Raw genomic sequence first — 18,700 nt, forward strand, 5'->3', positions numbered from 1 at the left:
AAAAAACTATGAACAAATTCCTTTGCACACTGCACGTATCTTATTTTGAAGTAAAAAAACAAAATGGGAACAAATACAATCACACTGCCTCATGTGGCCCACGGGCCACAGTTTGAGGACCCCACTGTAACTCATCAAAACCAACTGTGTGCAGAGCCCTGCATTTGAAAGCTTCCAAGTGTCCCATGTTGTAGATTCTTGTGATTTGTATTTGTACCTTGGGAAATGCCAATGAGCCAAAAATCAAGACAACTGGATTAGAAACACCTATTCATTAGAGGCTAGAAGGACAGAGGGTTTGGGATCAGATGAAGAGAAGCTAGGAAACCTGGCTAGAAAGGTGAGTGGGGACAAGGATGTAAAAGGCCTGGTTGACCCTCTCGAAAGCTTTTTTTGGTAAATCATAGGGTACCAAAGAGTGCCTGCGTAGATTTATGTTATCGATAGGTACCTAGCAGCAGTGTGTTAGGGCGGGTGACAGGAAAAGAAGGGCTTCTGGCCACAGTCCAGCCCCTTCCTCTGTGTGGGCCTCAGTTTCTCTGTTTGCAAAACGAGGCTGGATCACATCCTTTCATCCAAGTCTGGTCACAGACAGCACACTCTGCTGCATGTACAGGGATTCTCCTTCCTTTCTTGTGCCTGGGACACCCTTTGAAATGTACATTTGCTCCCACAGGAAGAAGATGGGCTTCGGAGGCGGAAGACAGTGCAGAGCAACAGCCCCATCTCGGTGCTGGCCGCCGCTGGGAAGGAGGAGGGCCTCAGCACCCGCCTGCTTGCTCTGGTGGTTTTGTTCTTTATCGTTGGTGTAATTATTGGGAAGATTGCCTTGTAGAGGCAGCATGAGAAGGATGGTAAATTGGATTGATGGATCCACCATATCATGGGATTTAAATTTATCATAACCATGTGTAAAGAGAAATTAATGTATGATGACATCTCACAGGTCTTGCCTTTAAATTACCCCTCCCTGCACACACATGCACAAACACATACACAAAGATAATGTAACAATCTTTTAGAAAGTTAAAAATGTATAGTAAATGATTGGGGGGAAAAGAATAATCTTTATTAATGATGAGGGAAACCATGATTAATGCCACAGTGGCATGTTGTAAATGTTATTTTAAACATGGGTAGGCCTTGGTACATTTCGCTGGTTTACCTCTCTTAAACAAGACACTATTCCTCGCCTGTTGGTGCTGGCCCGTGGGGAGCTGCAGCCCAGTGTGGAGGGGGTGTGGCCAGCTCCCCGCAGTAGTCTCCACCGCCACCCACACCCGCCCCAGGCTGCTGTTCCATGTCTTCAGTGCTGTCCAAGCCATCAGCTCCTTGAGACTGAGGAACAGAGTCAGAAGATGAAAAGAATTGCACTGTGGCAGCATCAGACGTGCTTGTTGTGAACAAAAGGGATGTGTTGACTGATTGACCCACACTTTGGAAATAAATGTCAATGCTTTGTTCTCGTAAAGGGACCAAGCTAAATTCCTATTGGTTCATGTAGTAAAGTTGAACATTGTTATTCAGAGATGTTTAATGCATATTTAACTTATTTGATGTATTTCATCTCGTGTTTTCTTAATGTCACAAGATTACAGTTAATGCTGCTTCTACCTAATGGCAGCAGGTGAAGCTGGCGTTGCTGTTGGAGGCCGTGGGGTCCTCTGTCTCTGCGAGGTTCTGGGCATGTGCAGATGGGGCTTATGGAATGTTGGGAAAGAGCTGCAGGAAGTGTTCTTCAGTGTCAATAAATAACAGCTATCATAGGGAGGGAAATTCTTAATAATGACAGTCAGCTCTAGGTTGCCCTTTTTAGTGGAGAAGAATAGTCAATCTTCTAGACTGTTCTTTTCACTACCCCTCAACCACACGCTTACTTCCAGCGCATAGGCCCAGGTTTGGTCCTGGCTCCCCCCTGGGATCCTGGCTTGGTGGGGAGGAATGAACAGGCTGCGAGGGGGTCTGGGGGAGAGGGCACCAGCAGGTGGGCGTGGGGAATGGGGAGAGATACTCTTCAGCTGGTCCATGTCGTAGGAATTGAGAGTTTGACTGTGAATTAATTTTATGCCATGAAAGACCAAGCCAATTCTGTTTGACTATGTAGCATCTTAAAAGAAAAAAAAAATTAAAATAAAGCCCCAAAATTAAGAGTTCTTTTGTCATTTTGTCACATTTGCTATGTGGGGGGAATTCTTGTTATATTATCATCATCTTTATTATTTTGCCACTGGAAGGTTGATTTTAAAATGAGCCCATATTGGGCAGCACCTGTGGCTCGAAGGAGTATGGCACTGGCCCCATAAGCCGGAGGTGGCGGGTTCAAACCCAGGCCTAGCCAAAAAAAAAAACTGCAAAAAAAGAAAAAAAAAAAAGAGCTCATATACACATATGTATTTAGTGATTTAACTCTGTATGTGTCTGTGTGTGTGTGTATTTTTGGTTGGCTTCAGTTGAGAGTGAGAAAAATAAAACAGCTGAAAATCTAAGTACCTGGTCACCCTTGGCCTTCCACTGTGTTCGCCTTGGTAAAATGCACCTACCGTCTGGGTCTGGGAACCCTGCCACAGAGACAGTGACAGCGGGGCTTGTATGGCCCAGTGTGTGCATGGGTGTGACAGGACAAGTTCATCAAAAGGAAAACAGTTTGTGGAAGTCACATACCTCAAGCCACACTGCTCCTGAGCTTGGCCTTGTCAACTGGGTCAGGGGCCTTGAGGCTGGTGAAGTGGAAGTCTGTGACGGTCTAAGTAACTTCCTCTCTTCTTGAGAAGTTGGCTGAAAATCCCATGTACTCGGTGGACCTGCTTCTCATGCAAGCAGCGATGGCTGTGATTGTACTGAGCACGTGGACAGGGAGGCCACCCGATTACACACTTGTCTCTAATGTCCTTTCCATGTGGCCCCGAGTACTTAGAAAGGGAGTGAAGAGATGGAGCTCGGAGGCCCATGCCTTCCACCACCGGGTTCTCTGCTAGTGGACTAACGTGCCGATTATAGGCGCTGCAGTTATTAGTCTTTCCATAGCTTGTGGTCCCTTGTGGTCCTGAGGAGAGTGGTTAGAGGCCAAGCAGCACCATGGGGTCCACTACAGTCCTGTTACATTAGAGCAGGGTCTGCTGTTTCTTGAAGGCTGTGGCTGTGTGTTCAGTACAACTCTATTCACAAAACAGCTTGGGGATTTGACCTGTGAGCCTATGACAGTTCTTTCAAAGAGTGCCTGAGAAGCTACTCTGTTCTAGGTCTTTGAAGGTGAGTCATTTAGAGTTTTGTGTACATCTAAGAGAAGGTGCTTAGCTTCTTAGAGGATATAGACATTTTGGTTGTAGCTAAAATTCAATGTTTAAATCCAATTGCTTCTTCCTTCTAACTAATCCTCCGAAGGTGCTTTCCATGCTAGAGAACTCCTCAGGGAGAGAAGTAAGATATTGGTGGGAAGGTTGGTTATGCTCTAATCATCCTGATCATCAGAGAACGTGCTAGAAAAAAGAGAATGTGTGTGAAGCAAGCACTGCTCCATCAAGAGAGTGTGGAGACGCACATAACATTTGGGGTGACCTTTTCCAGAAGGGGAAGAAATGAGAAGGCAAAGAGGAGGTGACTGTGAGGGCCTGAGGGGGTAAGATTTGGGTAATTGGAAATAAACTGCCCCAGTAAGAGTGAGCCTGGTGGGCTGCAAGCAGGCTGCCCTGGCACCTGGTTCCAGGCTTCTGGCACCTTGGGAGGGCTGCCCTCGCTTTAGAAATGCCCACCACAGTGCTCACAAATACAGAAGAGGTAGAAGCAATAACAGTCCCAGAAATTTTTATTGATTCAATTTTTAAATTGATAATTTAAGCTTTTTTAGTATGATACAAAATACCTCTTAAAGATAGGAGGCCATATTATTTGTCAGTGTGAGGAACTGGTTTTAATTTTTTCTCCCTAGTTTGCATGTTTTTTCTCTCTCGTCTTCTAAACTGCTGGCACCAGCAGTAATAAATACTGATAAAATCAAAATTGATTTTTACCAGTGGACAGTTTATGCCTAGAGAGAAGGCTTATACCTACATAACACAGAAGGGGGGAAAATGAAGAACCCCCAGCGATCCGTGAAAACCTAAACGCTTTCAAACAAATCCCAGGAATAGAATTGCTATCGAAAGATATCAGTGCCCAGCTTGTAGGCTGTGTTGAGTCAGATATAACTCAATGCAGAGAGAGCTCACAGCTAAATAGCCTTTCAAATTAATTTGGAAACAAGCTGTGTGTGTGTGTAGCACATGCACCATATGTTAAGTCACTCGACAGTTTTCAAATGGTTCCTGTATTTTTTGTGCACACAAATCTTTGTAAACTCAGAATTCATGCCAAAATACAATGCTGTTTGTCATTTTCAGTTCCTTACCTAAAGAACTTGCCCATGTACACTTTTTTGGCTATGGTTTGTGAATTCCTGGTTTTAAGAAAAATCTGTCAAGAGTTAGGGATCTTGGGCTTCCAGGTCACTTGAACACCTGCTAACACTTCACTGCCAAGACCTCCTTAGTGGAGAGGCCGCTGCTTCCCCCTGCTGGAGGCGGCAGTTCACTGAAGGGCGTCAGCCGTGCCGTCCCCGCCTCTCCAATTGAGCCTGGAGGAGGAAGGCAACTAAAGTAAAACTATGGAATTAATCAAAAGTTACCACTCTGAGGAGGCCTGTCTTAATTAAGCTTGGGGCCATGTCTGCTGTTGCCGGGAATGGGTGCTCTCAAAGGTGAACAGGATAGAACTGTATTTAGAGGGTCCCCAGAAAGCGTTAGATGGATGGCTCCAGTTCAGGAGCACAGACCACGGCATGAGGCCGGCAATCACTCTTTCCAGCATAGAGGGCAGGCTCCACCACAGTCACGTGGCCCTGTGTGACTTGGGTCCCTCTGGGCTCCTGTGGCCTGATTGGATTTGGAGGGTGTCTCTCTCTCTCTCTTCCTCAGATGGAGCTGCTGTAGATGGGAGTCTCTTAGAAAGAAGGTGCAGTCCCAGGGCCATGCTCTGCCTGCCAGCAAGGTCACTCATTGAACTTAATCCTCACAACAACTATAACCTGGGGTTGATGACTGTTTTTACACACAAGGAAAGGAAGTTAAACAGGCAACTTTTTAGAACATCTCATTTAGAACTAGATCAATCTTTGGGGAGGCTGGCACCACTAAGGCTGTTTCCACTGTGAAACCTCTCAAGGGAGCTGGGTGAATGGACCCTGACTGCCCCCAGTCCTTCTGCCCATCTGTGCCCCTGTTGTGTCTGCCTCGGCCATGCTGACTTATTTTTAAGCTAATGTGGGTAGACTCAGGGCTGTAGTGCAGACACTTGTGCTCTTGCATTTGGAAACTGAACGCTTTCCAGATAGTAAAGAAATGCATATTTTCCATTTTCTCATTGCCTGAAGATCTCTGCCCAAGCCCGATGCTCCTGGGGAATGAATTTGGGGGCTTTAGAAAGAAAATTACCAGTCTGTCTTAGTGAGATGATGATGGCGATGCTTTATATGGAGGCTTTCCATAACTTGTAAATTAAATGTGATCGAGGGCAGTTCATTAAAATCAGCATTAGAGAAGTGGCCTGCCGAGGTTTCAAACACTGAGCTGCTGGTGTTTCGGGCCTCTCCCTGAATTAGCAATATTTGTCTCCAGGAGATCAGCGGAAGGAGCAAGTAATAAAGACCCTGATGAAGAGCGCTGGCTGAAAGGCAGGCTCTCCGGAGGCTGTGGGCGTGGAGCAGCAGCGAGCCTCACAGACCTTCCTCTAGCCTCCGAGTCCCATTAGCTGCGTACTCAGCTCACGAGGCCCAGCCACTGAGAACATTAGTTGGGGTGCACAAGGTCACCCACCTCTGGGCTGAGGGACCCAGACCTCCCTGTGTGTTTTTAGCTTTATCCACAGCACTTAACAATAGAGTTTTCTTTTTCATTTATTTTCATTACAGAGAGATTTTGAAAAATTTCAAAGACACAAACTCACATAAACAGTTATGTGTAAGAAACCAGTGGAGGTGGTTGGGAGCTTGTCAGAAATGGAAATAATTGCTTTAGGATTTTTTTCCTTAATGGAATTAATTCATTAGAAAATGTCTGCATCAAATCTGTAAAAAAAGGAAGAAAAATCTACGACAAAAATACAGCTATTATCTAACTTGCCATAAATATTTGCTATTATGATACCTTGGAATGTTGCCATGATATGGATTGCTTTGATTAAAAGATGTCAGTTGAATACAACAGGACTGCGGGAGAATCGTTTTCTGCTGCTAGATAAATGCTGATGTTTATTTTTAAACCAGGAAACATTGATCCTGTAACAATGCCCTATTACAACTGCTTTATTACACCACGGAGCTGATGTAGATTTAATCATTTGGCTAATGGATGTGGGTGCAGGACGATGCCCGGCTCCATGCAGCCCTACAGCTTGCATTTTGATGAGCCCTGCCATCTTCTCCAGTGGAATGGAGGCTGGGAGTTTCATTTCCCTGACACCCAAAGCCAGGTCTGGCCAAGACAAAACAGGCTACCTTTTATTTTTTGTTGCCTTTCACAAAGCACCAATTAAGGGAGACAAATCAGGTATGTTAACACAATTTCATTAAGGTTTAATGCTAACAAGAATGCAGAGCTTTTTAGATTTAAGAAGACAATAAATCAGTGTGAACGTGTCACACATCAACTTGCTGGGTTTCCATGTGATAGAAAAAAGGCCTGGTTCTTAAGAACTGGCCACCTGCATTCCTATCTTTCTTTTGTGTTTTAGAAGTAAACTGAATTCAGCTGTTAATCCTTTAGTGCTGCATTTATTAATTTTTTCCCCCAGTGAATCTTCCACATGGATTCAAAGGTCAGAATTTATTGTCTATAACACTGAGACCGCGTGTACAAGAACTGCTTTTTGCTTTTTATCATTTCCTCACTCATTTAGCAGACATTTAGTTACCTGTTACATACTGTGCGAGGTGCCAGAAAAGTAATCAATGGAAGTGATTTTGTTTTTGTATTTTTCATTCGTAGGTGGCCTAAGTAAGGTGACTCCAGCTTATCCGCAGAGAGAATGCAAACATGTATTCGATTCTCATTTCTGTTGCTGGCATTTACTTTTGAAAGACAATTTCTAAACAGCTGTCATTTGGAACTTCCTATAAGAAACCTAAAATGATCTATTTAAATGTTCCCTTCACCTCCTTTCTCCTTTCTGAGGAAGGAAGTGGATTCAGTGATGCACGCCGTGATGTGGGTGTTTATTCTGTCTCCAGTGTATGTTAACATTTTGGGATTATGTATTTTAATTTTCATAATTTTTTCTTCATATATTTTAATTTGCATTTCCTGTTTTGATGTGGAAGTCATTTAAAAAGTTGATTCAGGAAAGGACTCTACCGTTGCACATTTTGGTTATCTGATATGTAATAAATTCACGGTTTGACAGCTGACCTTATGTTTCCTGGAGGGAAGGAGATGTATTTCTGCAGAGTCCAGGTCAAAAGAGCCATTCACAGCATGTTCTCACATGTTCCATATCAGCCTGATGAAACTTGCCCTGCCAAGGCATAAACTTTTGTACTAGCTGTCTCCATATTATGTTCAATAAATTCTGTGCTCTGAATACATTCAAAGGATGCTTCAGTGTAAAATTATTTGAATAGATGGCATAAGAGCATTTAGATGTGCTTTGGAGAGTGTACGAGAGCCCATTGCTCCTCTCTCTCACTGCCTCTTAGAACATGAAATTGGTTTAAATGAAAATCACAGATATTTTGCACCCGAAAACTAATATAAAAGATGAGTCAGGTCAACCTCCTCATTTCACTCATGAAGAAACTTCTGTCCAGAGAGCTGAAGCTCAGGGCCCAGCTTGCCTTCCAGTGTCCCCATGTGGGAGGTGGCACCCGTGTCCCTCCCTTCCTACTTGGGACTCTGGGGTGGCTTCTGTCTTTAAGCAGCAGTTCACCATCCCACAAAGATAATCTTGTTAAAATATTAATGAAAACGATTTTAACTTCTTTGGGAAAAGTGACACAGGCAAATAAGACTTCATACAAGACCAAAGGGCATCAGTATAGAGGCAGTTTTCTTCCAGCCCCAAACCCACTTCCTTTCTCCAGACATGTCCTAAATCTTCCGAGTCTTGTTCCACTCTCCAGAGAACCTCTGTGCACACACGGCTGTGCACGTACAGCCCGTGTGTTTTCTCATACACAGGCAGCAGTGCGCATTACCTGCTGGGCTGTATGTGTTGCTTTTTTAACTTCGAAATATACCTTGGAGCAAATTTCCTGTCAGCCCACATAGCACTGCCGTCACTCTCTTGATGGCTCTATAAGTGTTGCTCTGTGTGATGAGCCCATAATTGCCTGAACCAGCCCTCTGCGGGGGTGGATTTAAACACTACCTAGTCCTGCTGCTACAGACACACCTGCACCAAGCGCCTCTATACGTGGGCGGGAATGCCATTGGATCAGTGCCTGGAAGAGGGGGCTGGGTTACAGGGCGCCCACATGTCCACTTCTGCCAGGGGTCTTCCCCACACTGCCCTCCACAAAAGTGTCCCAATCCCAGCCCCAGATGGACCCCCACCCCCTCCCCTTGCCGGCACGTGGCATTATCTAACTTTGTAAACTTTGCTTATATAAAAAGTGCACACGGTGTCTTAGCTTTAGTTTTCATTTCTTTGCGTGAGGCTCAGCAGCTGTTCATACGTGTAAAGATCACTTGAAAGCAAGTGAGAAGACCCGGAGTGAGCGAGGGCGGTGCAGGCTGAACACACAAAGGGCTGATGGCCCAGCGGCAGAAATTAAGAAGCGAAGGGCACACAGGCAGGGATGTGGAAATGGGAATCTGTGTTGTACTAATAGGAAAATTACTTGCAGCAAAGGGCATAGAAATGCATTGGGTAGAGGAAAATAAATAAGGTTCTATGGCCCATTGCTAGAGCTCTTAACCCCTGGCCTGTGCGGGCCACCTCACCAACTATATGGTTGGATGTGTCTGTGCCACGCTTACATTCCTGGGGGTCCTTTTAACCATGGCATTCATGGCGGATTTTAGCATCCCAGACCATGACGGAGAAATGGTGGTGGTCTTTAAAGCGTTAATACCCAAGCCGAGGAGGAGTTCTGTAAGCAGCAGCAACATAGGAGCTGTTCTGAAGAAGTGACCACACGGCTCTGCCATTATCTCGTGGCAGCACATTAGAAGACAAATTGGCTGCCCGAGGACTTGCCAGCGTCCTGTAAATGGGAGTGGCATGCCCCATCAGAAACTGAACATACCCTCAGAAATTGCACTTAGAGTCTAGACTTCTCTTTTTTCCAAGTAGAACTTCTGTTTCTGTTTTCTTAGCCATGTTTGACTGCTAAAATCACTTCAAAGAAGAGTGAAAATTGGTGAGCCACAAAATTAGTGTGACAGACTTTTTGAAAAATGTACATTTATGCTACTTCAAAAATATTAAGGAAATATGTACTGAAGACAGCAGGCTTTTGAAAGGCACGCCCAGACTCACCGTTAGGTTTTAGCCATTTTCCATATAGTCACACTGCTAGTCCTAAAAGTGGCTCCAAACTATAGAAAGTCTTTCCCATTACTAATGATGAAACCATCCAAGAATATTCATCCAAATGATGTGTGAGGAAAGGCGGTGGCCCCTGACCAGACCCTGTGATTGTCCCACGTTTTTTTTTTTTTTTTGAAGCAGGATGTTGCTCTTTTGTTCTGTTGTCCGGGCTAGAGTGATGTCATCATAGCTCACAGCAACCTCAAACTCCTGGCCTCAAGCCATCCTCCTGAGTAGCTGGGACTACAGGCACCTGCCACCACACCTGGCTAATTTTTCTATTTTTGTAGAGATGGGCTCTCACTGTGCTGCTCAGACTGGTCTCAAACTCTTGGCCTCAAGCAATTCTCCTGCCTTAGTCTCCCAAAGGACTGGGATTACAGCCATAAGCTGCCACACCCAGCCTGTCCCACTGTTTTCCCCTCCTGTTTCCCATAAGCTGAGACACTGAGGATGGGACCAATTTGCAGAGACTCTGAAATGCCCTCTTCGCATGCCAACTGTGATCTCCTGCTCCTCGGAGCTCGATCCCCTTTTCCCTCCCACAGCACTGGAAACCTCTCTGACTATCGTCTGCCTTTTAATGGATTGAAGGCAATTTGAGAAGAAGTTCTAGGTTTCCTTGTTGGGTTTGGTTTTGTGGCATTTTTAGTTTTACTTTTTGCCAAAGCATTTTGTGTGCATAATATAAAAAGCCAAATAGTTAAAATGGGTTTGCAGTGAAAACCAGCAGAGTCATTTCATTCTCAGCTTCCACTACCCAGAGGCAGCCATTTTAGCACCTTAAATTATTTTGTCTGGTATCAACCTCCATATTTATGAATAATGTAGTTATATTACTTTTTGAGTTTTTCACTTTTATGTCTTATTGTTGATTTCTTCCTTAGGAAGATAAGGATTTAGCTCTAGTAATCTTCCTCCCAACCATGTTCCGAGCACTAATTTCTTTCTTTCTCCCTCTTGTGTCATAATTTTTGCCTATATCAGTATCCTTTTGCATGATTAAGAATACTGAAATATTGTTTACTGCTGTCCTTTGAATGTGCTATGATTATATTCTCCATTTATGTATAACCCTTTGTTTTTCCTGGAGTTACTAAATCTTAGTGTTTTGTTTGCTTAGTGTCCTATGTATCTATCAAAATTCAGCCCCAGACTCTGACAGAAGTGTAAATCTCCTCAGCACATTCACACATATTAGGCAGTCTGTGATTTTTCTTAGTTCATTCCTGGAGCTCTCCATTCTCTGGTTCCTCTGTGTACTGACTGTTTTCTAGGTTGTACAGATCTCATCCCAGGAAGGCCTTTCACTCACTATCATCTTCAGAACTCCTTTTCCTCCTTCTTTTTTTTTTTGTTCTGGATTGCCTCTTTTCTGGATCTCTAGCTTCCTCTTTCTTGTTGTACTATTTCATTTGCTGGGAGTATATCCTTTAGCAGGTCTCTAAGAAAAGAGTATGTATTACTCTTTTTTGGGGGGAACTTTATCCTTCTGAGAATATTCCACTCTGTTTTCTCATTTGATTGATAGTTGTACTGGGTATAAAAGATAAGGCTAAAGTCATTTTGAGGATTTGGAGAGTGCTGTTCCATTGATTTCCAGCTTCTAGTGTTGCCCTTAGGAAATCTAATGCCCTTCTAATTCTTGATTCCCTTTTTATTTCTGGCAAAATTCTTCAACTTTATTTTCTAGCCTTATATGTTCTTTTTTTCTGCTAGCATATCTAAATTTTATGAGTTCTTTCTTTTGCAGCTGTTATGCTTTGTTTATACAAACTGCTCTTGTTAGATGTATAATTTTTTCACTGAGGATATTATAGTCCTTTGTTGATGTATAAGTTCTTTTTTGTCGTTCTGTGAGAGGAACTAGGAAATGGTGATGGTCTAGAAAGGGTTAAAAATTCAGTGAGGCTATTATAGTTCTTTTGCTGTCATTATATCACCTTTTTTCTGTTATCCACTAGTCACTTTGGACTAGGTTTGGTCTCTATTATTTTAGGGACTTTCCCCAAGTGCCTGGAGATCCTTGACTGCCCTTGTGCATTTATGAGTGAGTGTTTAAAACCCAGTGGGAAGCTGCATATGGGTAGGTAGTATTTATTTAATGATGGTGCCTATGAAAGATAATTGGGTAGGAACCCAACAAATGCCTCCATGGGGGATTTCTTTTACTTTTTTTTTTTTTTAAACCTTATTTATTTTTTGCAGTTTTTGGCCAGGGCTGGGTTTGAACCCACCACCTCCTGTATATGGGGCTGGCGCCCTACTTCTTGAGCCACAGGTGCTGCCCTCTTTGGGGGATTTCTGGCTGTCAGTGTCTGTAGCTACTTTGGCTTGGGTTTGTTTCTCTGAAGAGGAATCTTTAGCGTCCTGTCAGGCAGCATTAGGTCTGGACACCATTTCTCTAGGAGCCACGTGGAGAAAGAGGCTGTGCAGTCACCGATTAATGTATAGGGTTTTATTAGATGCAGGTTGAGTGTCCCTTATCCAAGACACTTGGGAGTAGAAATGTTTGGAATTTCAGACTTTTTTGAATTTTAGAATTTTTGCATAATACATACCAGTTGAATATTCCTAATTTGAAAATTCCAAATCCAAAATGCTTTAATGAGTGTCATGTTGGCACTCAACAAGTTTTGGATTTCAGAGCATTTCATATTTCAGAGTCTCAAATTAGGTGTACTTAACCTGTATCTATATTTTTAGCATGATACCTTGCCCTGGTCTGCCCCTATATCCAAAAATCACCAGGTGAAATGTTTGGTTTCTTACAGGAATTGGAGAGAAGATCTTGGAGTAGAACTCCTTTTAGAGACTTATGAAATATTTCCAAGATTCCTCCTGTTGTCAGCCTCACTGCTTGCCTGCCTTCTGAGGTTCTGGAGATCACCACTTCCTAAGCTTTTGGAGGGCATCTGTGGCACCAGTGGACTTGTTTCTGTGCCCTGCCCCTTGGCCACCCAGCCAGTGCTTGGCTCTCTGCTTTCCTCGATCTGCTGTCATGATAAACTGCCCTTCAGCTTTCCAAAGTCCAGAATTTGTTGACATTTCTTGCTGGCTATGTTCTCGTCTCCTTTTCTGTTTATCCATGTGACTTTTCTCATAGTTTATTGGGACTTCAGAAGGGAATAGAGCTCAAAGCTCATGTGCACCTGCCTACCTCAGCTGGCAGGCCTCTTTCCAAGGTACCTGGCATAGGACCTGGCACATGCTGGGTGCTGGATAAATGTACGTAGGTTTTATTAAAGTGCCACAGTGGATTTCAACAGAAGTAGTGACCACCTAAGTTTTGTTAAGTCGTTTTTCCTCCTGAGGGATTAAAAAAGCTTAGCAAATGTAGGAGTGACAGTAAGTAGGTTACTAATAACCCCTAGGAAATAAATACTACATCACTGGAAAAGAGACTCATCTTCACTGCATGTCTGTTTGTTTGAAGCCATTTCTCTTAAAACACATCGCTGATTCCTTTTGTATCAGTTTCTAGTTAGGATCGTTCCGTGACTGAGGTTGGGCTGGACGGCTCTGGGAACTGTCAGGTTTCAGCCAATTTTCTTGGTGAAGAAACTGAAGTTGGCAGGTGGAGGATGGGGATGTGGGGCTCAAAGACTAAATGAGAAGCTCAAAATGGACTCTCAAGGGGTCAGTGCCAGGCCATGCAGCCTCCTATTCGGGGCCAGATACCCTGGATAGTAGAAAATGGGTCCATCAACATCAAACTTCCAAGGCAGTATGTAGCATGTGGATGTCATCTTGGTGCTTGAATTCAATGTCTCCAGCCAGGACTCACTTATTCATTTAAGTTGCATTTACTAACCTCCTGCTACGTGCCAGGCCCCTGCTACACTGGGGACCACTGGGAAATGAGACAAACAGGGGAAGGAGACAGACAGGGACCCTGCCTTCAAGGAGCACAGTCCAGGGGAGAGGGGCCAACAATGAATAGGGAAACGGACAAATAGGCTGTCTTCAAACTTCACATCTGATGAACGCTAAGATAAAGGATGCAGGGGTGGGAAGTGGCCATGTGGCAGGGGTAGGGGGGCTCCTTTCTTTGGGGTGGTCAGGTTGTGGTGAGCAGAAAATTCCAGGGGAGGGAGGAGCTGCTGCAAAGACCCTGAGAGGGACCAAGCTCAAGGTGAGTGCGGCATAGCCTGGAGGCCACTGTGACTAGATGGAGGGTGCAGCTGGCAAGAGGGGCTGCCTGGAAGCTCTGGAGTTTAGTTCTCAGTAACACTGGCAGGTAATTTACTCCCATCCTCACATCCATTTAAGGGGGCTGATGTGTGTGAGAAGGAGCTGGCTTTCAGTCACTTAAAGCCATCCAGAGTGGATTGAAGGCCGCACACTACTGCCCAGGTTCACCTCCCCCCTTCCTCCCACCTGTGACTAATGGCTGTGACTCTGCTGCCGGCTCTGATGCAGGTCCACATTCACATTCTGCGTCAGACAGCTCCAGCGCCTCTCGCCTGAGTCACTCAGGCTCCCAGGAGAGGATGCACAGGCCAGGGCCGTGTGCCGGCTGCCCGCGTCACCAAGCCCCACGCTGCCGCTCAGCTTGGTAGCACCGCTGCGTGATTAAACACATGTGCTTAGAGAAAGGCAAAGAAATAACTTCTTTTGATAACCAGCATCTGTTAGTTAATGGGCCTCTGAGAGCTGTATACAATTTAAACTTTTTATTAAAAAAAAAAAAGCTCATTTACTCTCCTGGGTGTTGTGCTATGAAATTATCAGCTGCGAGGGCTTCCCCCCACCCTCCTAGAAAACGTGACTGATCATACAATGGAGGACATTAATTTTGTTTTGTTTTGTTTTGCACTAGCACTCTGGGTTTCCCTCTCCCTGTGTGCACCAAAGCTCACGCAGGCTCTTGGTGCAGGGTAGAGGCTAAGTGGGGGTCCCCAGGAAAGGGCCAGACGGCATGGCGCCCGTGGGCCGCTTTCCCTGCCCTGGACTCCAGCCTCCTTGGCCCCTAGGCCTCTGAAGTGACCCTTCCTTTATCAGTCTAGGAAGCAGTGACCCCTGCCCAGGAGAAAAGTGCCTCTCGTCAGCCTTCCTGTTTCCTCTCAGCATCAACTGACTCCAAGCTAAGAACCCCAGGAGAGAGGGCGGCAAAGTCCAGTTGAAGGGAGCCAGGGAGCTTCTCTTCTGCTTCACACTTAATTAGAGGTGACTCCTGCCAGGCTCCCCAAAGCAGCACCACACTGCTGCTCCCAAATACAGTCGAGGCATCCCATGCCCTCTGGGAGCTGTACGACACCTAAGAGGTCCAGCCCTAAGGTGCTGGAGACAGCTGCTAGGGTTCAGATGCCATGTTTGACTTACTGTGTGACCTCAGGCAGGCCCCTTGTCCCCTGAGTCTAAATGTCCTTGTGTACAAGATGCAGAGAATCGTACACCTTTACCCAACTCAGCTGGGCCTCCCGAAGGATGCTGCACCTGACATGTGGCAAAGGCCTGTTTACCTGTCTCAGTGGGACGAGTGACAGGGATCACCAACATCTGTTTAGTCAGCTATGTTTACTGAGGTGCCTTTTGCTAGACACCAGGCACTCCTGACCTTGTGGAAAAGATCACAGCGAGTGAGTCAGAGTCCCTTCATTTCCCTATGGAGCTTACTTCCAGGCAGAGGAGGCAGAGAGCAAACAGGAATACATAAGATCGTCTTGGACAGCGATCAGTATGCTCTAAAAAGCACACACAACGGTGTGATGCGATGAATTCACAGGAGGACGAGGGGCGGGGCTGTTTTCTTAGGATGCTAATGGTGAAGCTCCTTGAAGAGGTGACAGTTGGTCTGAGACTTGAATGAAGAGAAAGCTTCTAAAGGTCTAAGGAAAGAGATACTAAGCTGCAGGTAGGGCATGTGCAAAGGCCCCGAGGCAGCAGCAGCTCATGTGATCAAGAAGAAGAAAGAAGGCCACACAGGGAGTGTAGGTGGACCTTGCAGGCAGCAGCGAGCCAGAGCTGGGATTTTATTCCCAGTGCGGTGGGAGCCCCTGGGGAGTTTTAAGAAGGGCAAGAGAGTGGAACTGAGAGGGCTGGAGTTTACCTCCGCTGGTGTGAGTCTCTTTCACACATTCTCTAGAAGACACTCCACTTCTTTTCTTTAGAGCCATAATCCCCTTGGTTGACTTTAATAACCAGCAAGAACATTTTTCAGGTTGTTTAATTTTATTAAAAGATTCAAATTTGATGATAAATGGTGGCATGGTTATTTCAAGCCTCGGATACAAGACTTACTCAGCTGTGGGCATATTTTGACGCCCTCTCCCCCCTGTCACCCCACCAGAAACTCCTCCAACCCCTATGTAGTCTAAGACCGTAAATAATCTAATTATTTCTTGTGCTTTGGTAAATATGCCAGGAACACTCGTAGCTGTCTGAGACCTACAGAGAATATTAACTCAATGTTTTTTTTTTTTTTTTTTTAAGAAGAATGGGTAATAAGTTAGAGCAATTTCAGCAGGCTGATTGAACCCCACACAGTCTCAGGGAGGACAAGGGCTTCCTTCTGAAAGCATCATTAGCCTCACAGACAATTGTTGTTCAAGATCTGTGATAAAAGCTGGAGCTAGGCATTGGGAAGGGGGAGGAGCCTGAACCATAGGCCCGCAGTCCTAAAAACCCTTGAGCACACCAGGATGCTAGTTAATTGTGTAAGGTACAGATAAGGCCCTGGGGACATGGGCAGGGTCCCTGGAGAGGCATAGTCTGTCCCCACCAGGATGGCAGCTCCCTCTGAGCAGGGGAGGATATCTCTACATTAGCATAGGGACAAGAAGCTGAGTGACCGGAAGCTTCCTGGCCCCCCATCTCCAGATGCTGCCCTGCAGGCTGACCTCTCTCTGGGGTGGTCCTGTAGATGTACATTCAGAGGTTCTCTGCTAGTCAAGCACAGGAAATCTTGGAAACACAGGACGGCTGTGCAGGGCTAATTGCACGCCTGTCAGTGCTGCTGCTGTCATTAGTATTAATTACTCTCTGAAGGCTGGAAACACTGCCTTCCTCCCAAGACCTGCCCCCAGCAGCCAGCCCGGTCCCCAGGGCACACTGGAGGCTGGTGTGGGCTCAGGGGCTGCAGCCTGCTTGGAAGGCCACACTTCTCAATTCCAGGGGAGCCCTCCCCATTGGCAAGCTGGCCCAGGAAGGCTGGATTTATCTGCATGCAGCGTTGACAGCTTGAGGTTGCACTTGCAGAAACATAGGCAGATGCTGGCAAATGCCAGCACTCAGGACTCTGGAAAGCTGAATTGCCCCCAAAGACGCGAGCCCTTTGCCAGAAAGCCGAGAACTACTAAAAGCCCAAAGCAGCATCTTTAATTCATGGCCCCGTGTTGAGTTTGTATTGCTAAATTAGAATTAATAATCATTAAACAACAAGCTGCAGGCTTGGCAGAGCAGCAGGCATGCTCCCTAGGCAGGCCCTTGGGCTGTCCTCTCTCTCCCAGCTCACACAACCGCAGACTTGGGGTGGTCCCCTGGCCAGTGCCTGTCCACGAACCGCTGCTGCTGAGGTCAGTAGGAAAGTTGGGATTGAACGTTTAGAAGCTCATTAACCAGGCACTGTATCTTCCACGCCCAAGCCAGTGGTCAGTGGACCCGAACCTCTAGACAGGTAGTATTTGCAAGGCGTTGGGCAGATGGGCTGGGTTTACAAGCAATGGGGCTGCGGGTCCATCCAGACAGCACAGACAAGGGTCGGTCCTTCCCCACAGAGAGTTGGTGACACTCAGGATGGGGAAGGAGTCCTGGGGTCAGAAGGGTGCCAGCAAGGCCACCTTGCTGTGGAAGACCAATGTCACAGCCATTGGAGGAAGGCTGGCCCAAGAATTAGGGGCGGAAGGGCTACCCGAAGTCCTGGGCTCCCGCCACCTGGGGGCTTCTGCAGTGCGGGGCTGTGCTTCGCGGGCCCCAGGTAGTGGCGCACCTCCCCGCCACAGAGCACCAGGGGCGCTTGGTAGGAGGTGGGGCGCTTCTCTGGGGTGTCGGGGCTGGACCCGTCGGTGGGCCTTTGTCCGATGAAGAGCAGGTTCTGGCCCAGGGCGTCTCTCTCCACCTTGAAAAGCTCGTACTCCACGTGCGGGAGCCGGATGCCCAGTGGCAAGCACCCGTTGGTGGCCGTGACGTCCCGCTCAGTGCCTGCAGACCAAGCCCCGGGGCCCCCGCAGCTGCTCGGCTCTGAGAAGTTGAGCATGGCCGTGGTGACCTGGTCCATGGGCGTCACGTGCGCCCGCGTGACCTCGAACACCAGCTCAGTGCCGCCGCGGACCCTGGCCGACGGCGTGGCCCTGCCGTAGTGGCCGGCCGCATACACGGTGAAGGTGGGCCGGCGGCAGGCGGGATCGGAGAAGTGGTGGTAGTAGCCTTCCCAGGAGCGGCTGGGCCCGTGGAAGGCGAAGAGCCGGGTGAGGAACAGGACCGCTGGCCGCACCTCGCAGCCGGCGCTGACCCAACGGCCATCCAAGCGCAGGGGCAGGCCGGGCTGCGCGGGCAGCGCGGGCGGGTGGTGCACGTCGGCGCCGGCAACCAGGCCACAGGCGGGGCAGGGCCGAGCGTGGTGCTGGCAAAAGACAAAACAGGAAAACGGTGGCTGGCGCAGGTGCAGAAGGCAGGGGGCAGCCTGGGCAGGTGAGGTCACTGGTCTCCCCCGGCCTCCCACCTGGGCACTGTTCTTTGATCTAGACAGCTGCCCTCTCCCCTGCACCTGAGGTCCCTTCTGCCTGGAGCTCCCACCCAAAAGGGCAGGCCAGCTCCTGGTCCGTTAGGTTCCAGCTCAGAGAGGCCCATAGAAAGTCTCTCGTGGGGCTGTCACATTAACTCTCATTTTTCTCATAGACATACCACCCCTGGGTAGTTTCTCATTTTTCCTCTCTCATTAGATTATAAAGTCAAGGAAGTGGGGATCATCCCTCTGTGGCCGCTCAGTCCCCAGGGTCTTAGCACAGTGCTTGGCTCCTGGCGAGTATTTGCTCACTGTATGAGCACAGGAGAGATGAGGGAGTATAACTGGGCCTTCAGAGGAATGTTACCCTTTCTCCGCTCGGTCCTGACATTTGAGCAGTCAACCATCTCTGGATCCTTGCCCTGGGGATTGTACCCTCACTCTCTGTCAAGAGGTGCTTCCCAGTGCACCTGTCAC

At 47.0% G+C, this 18,700-nt stretch overlaps 2 protein-coding genes across 2 annotated transcripts in view; one reads left to right on the forward strand and one right to left on the reverse strand.

Moving 5' to 3' along the window:
• The window catches only part of VAPB (VAMP associated protein B and C), a 69,149-nt gene extending 61,539 nt beyond the window's left edge, over positions 1-7,610 (forward strand). The window contains exon 6 of the mRNA XM_053573835.1: positions 677-7,610. Within this exon, the coding sequence (XP_053429810.1) occupies positions 677-835 (159 nt within the window). The 3' untranslated portion in view covers positions 836-7,610. The remainder of the gene's footprint in view (positions 1-676) is intronic.
• An 8,126-nt stretch (positions 7,611-15,736) lies between these two features.
• Positions 15,737-18,700, reverse strand: part of APCDD1L (APC down-regulated 1 like) — a 50,383-nt gene continuing 47,419 nt past the window's right edge. The window contains exon 4 of the mRNA XM_053574157.1: positions 15,737-18,121. Coding sequence (XP_053430132.1) covers positions 17,360-18,121 — 762 coding nt within the window. The 3' untranslated portion in view covers positions 15,737-17,359. The remainder of the gene's footprint in view (positions 18,122-18,700) is intronic.

Source organism: Nycticebus coucang, chromosome 21 (assembly GCF_027406575.1).
Source record: "Nycticebus coucang isolate mNycCou1 chromosome 21, mNycCou1.pri, whole genome shotgun sequence".
NCBI lineage: Eukaryota > Metazoa > Chordata > Mammalia > Primates > Lorisidae > Nycticebus > Nycticebus coucang.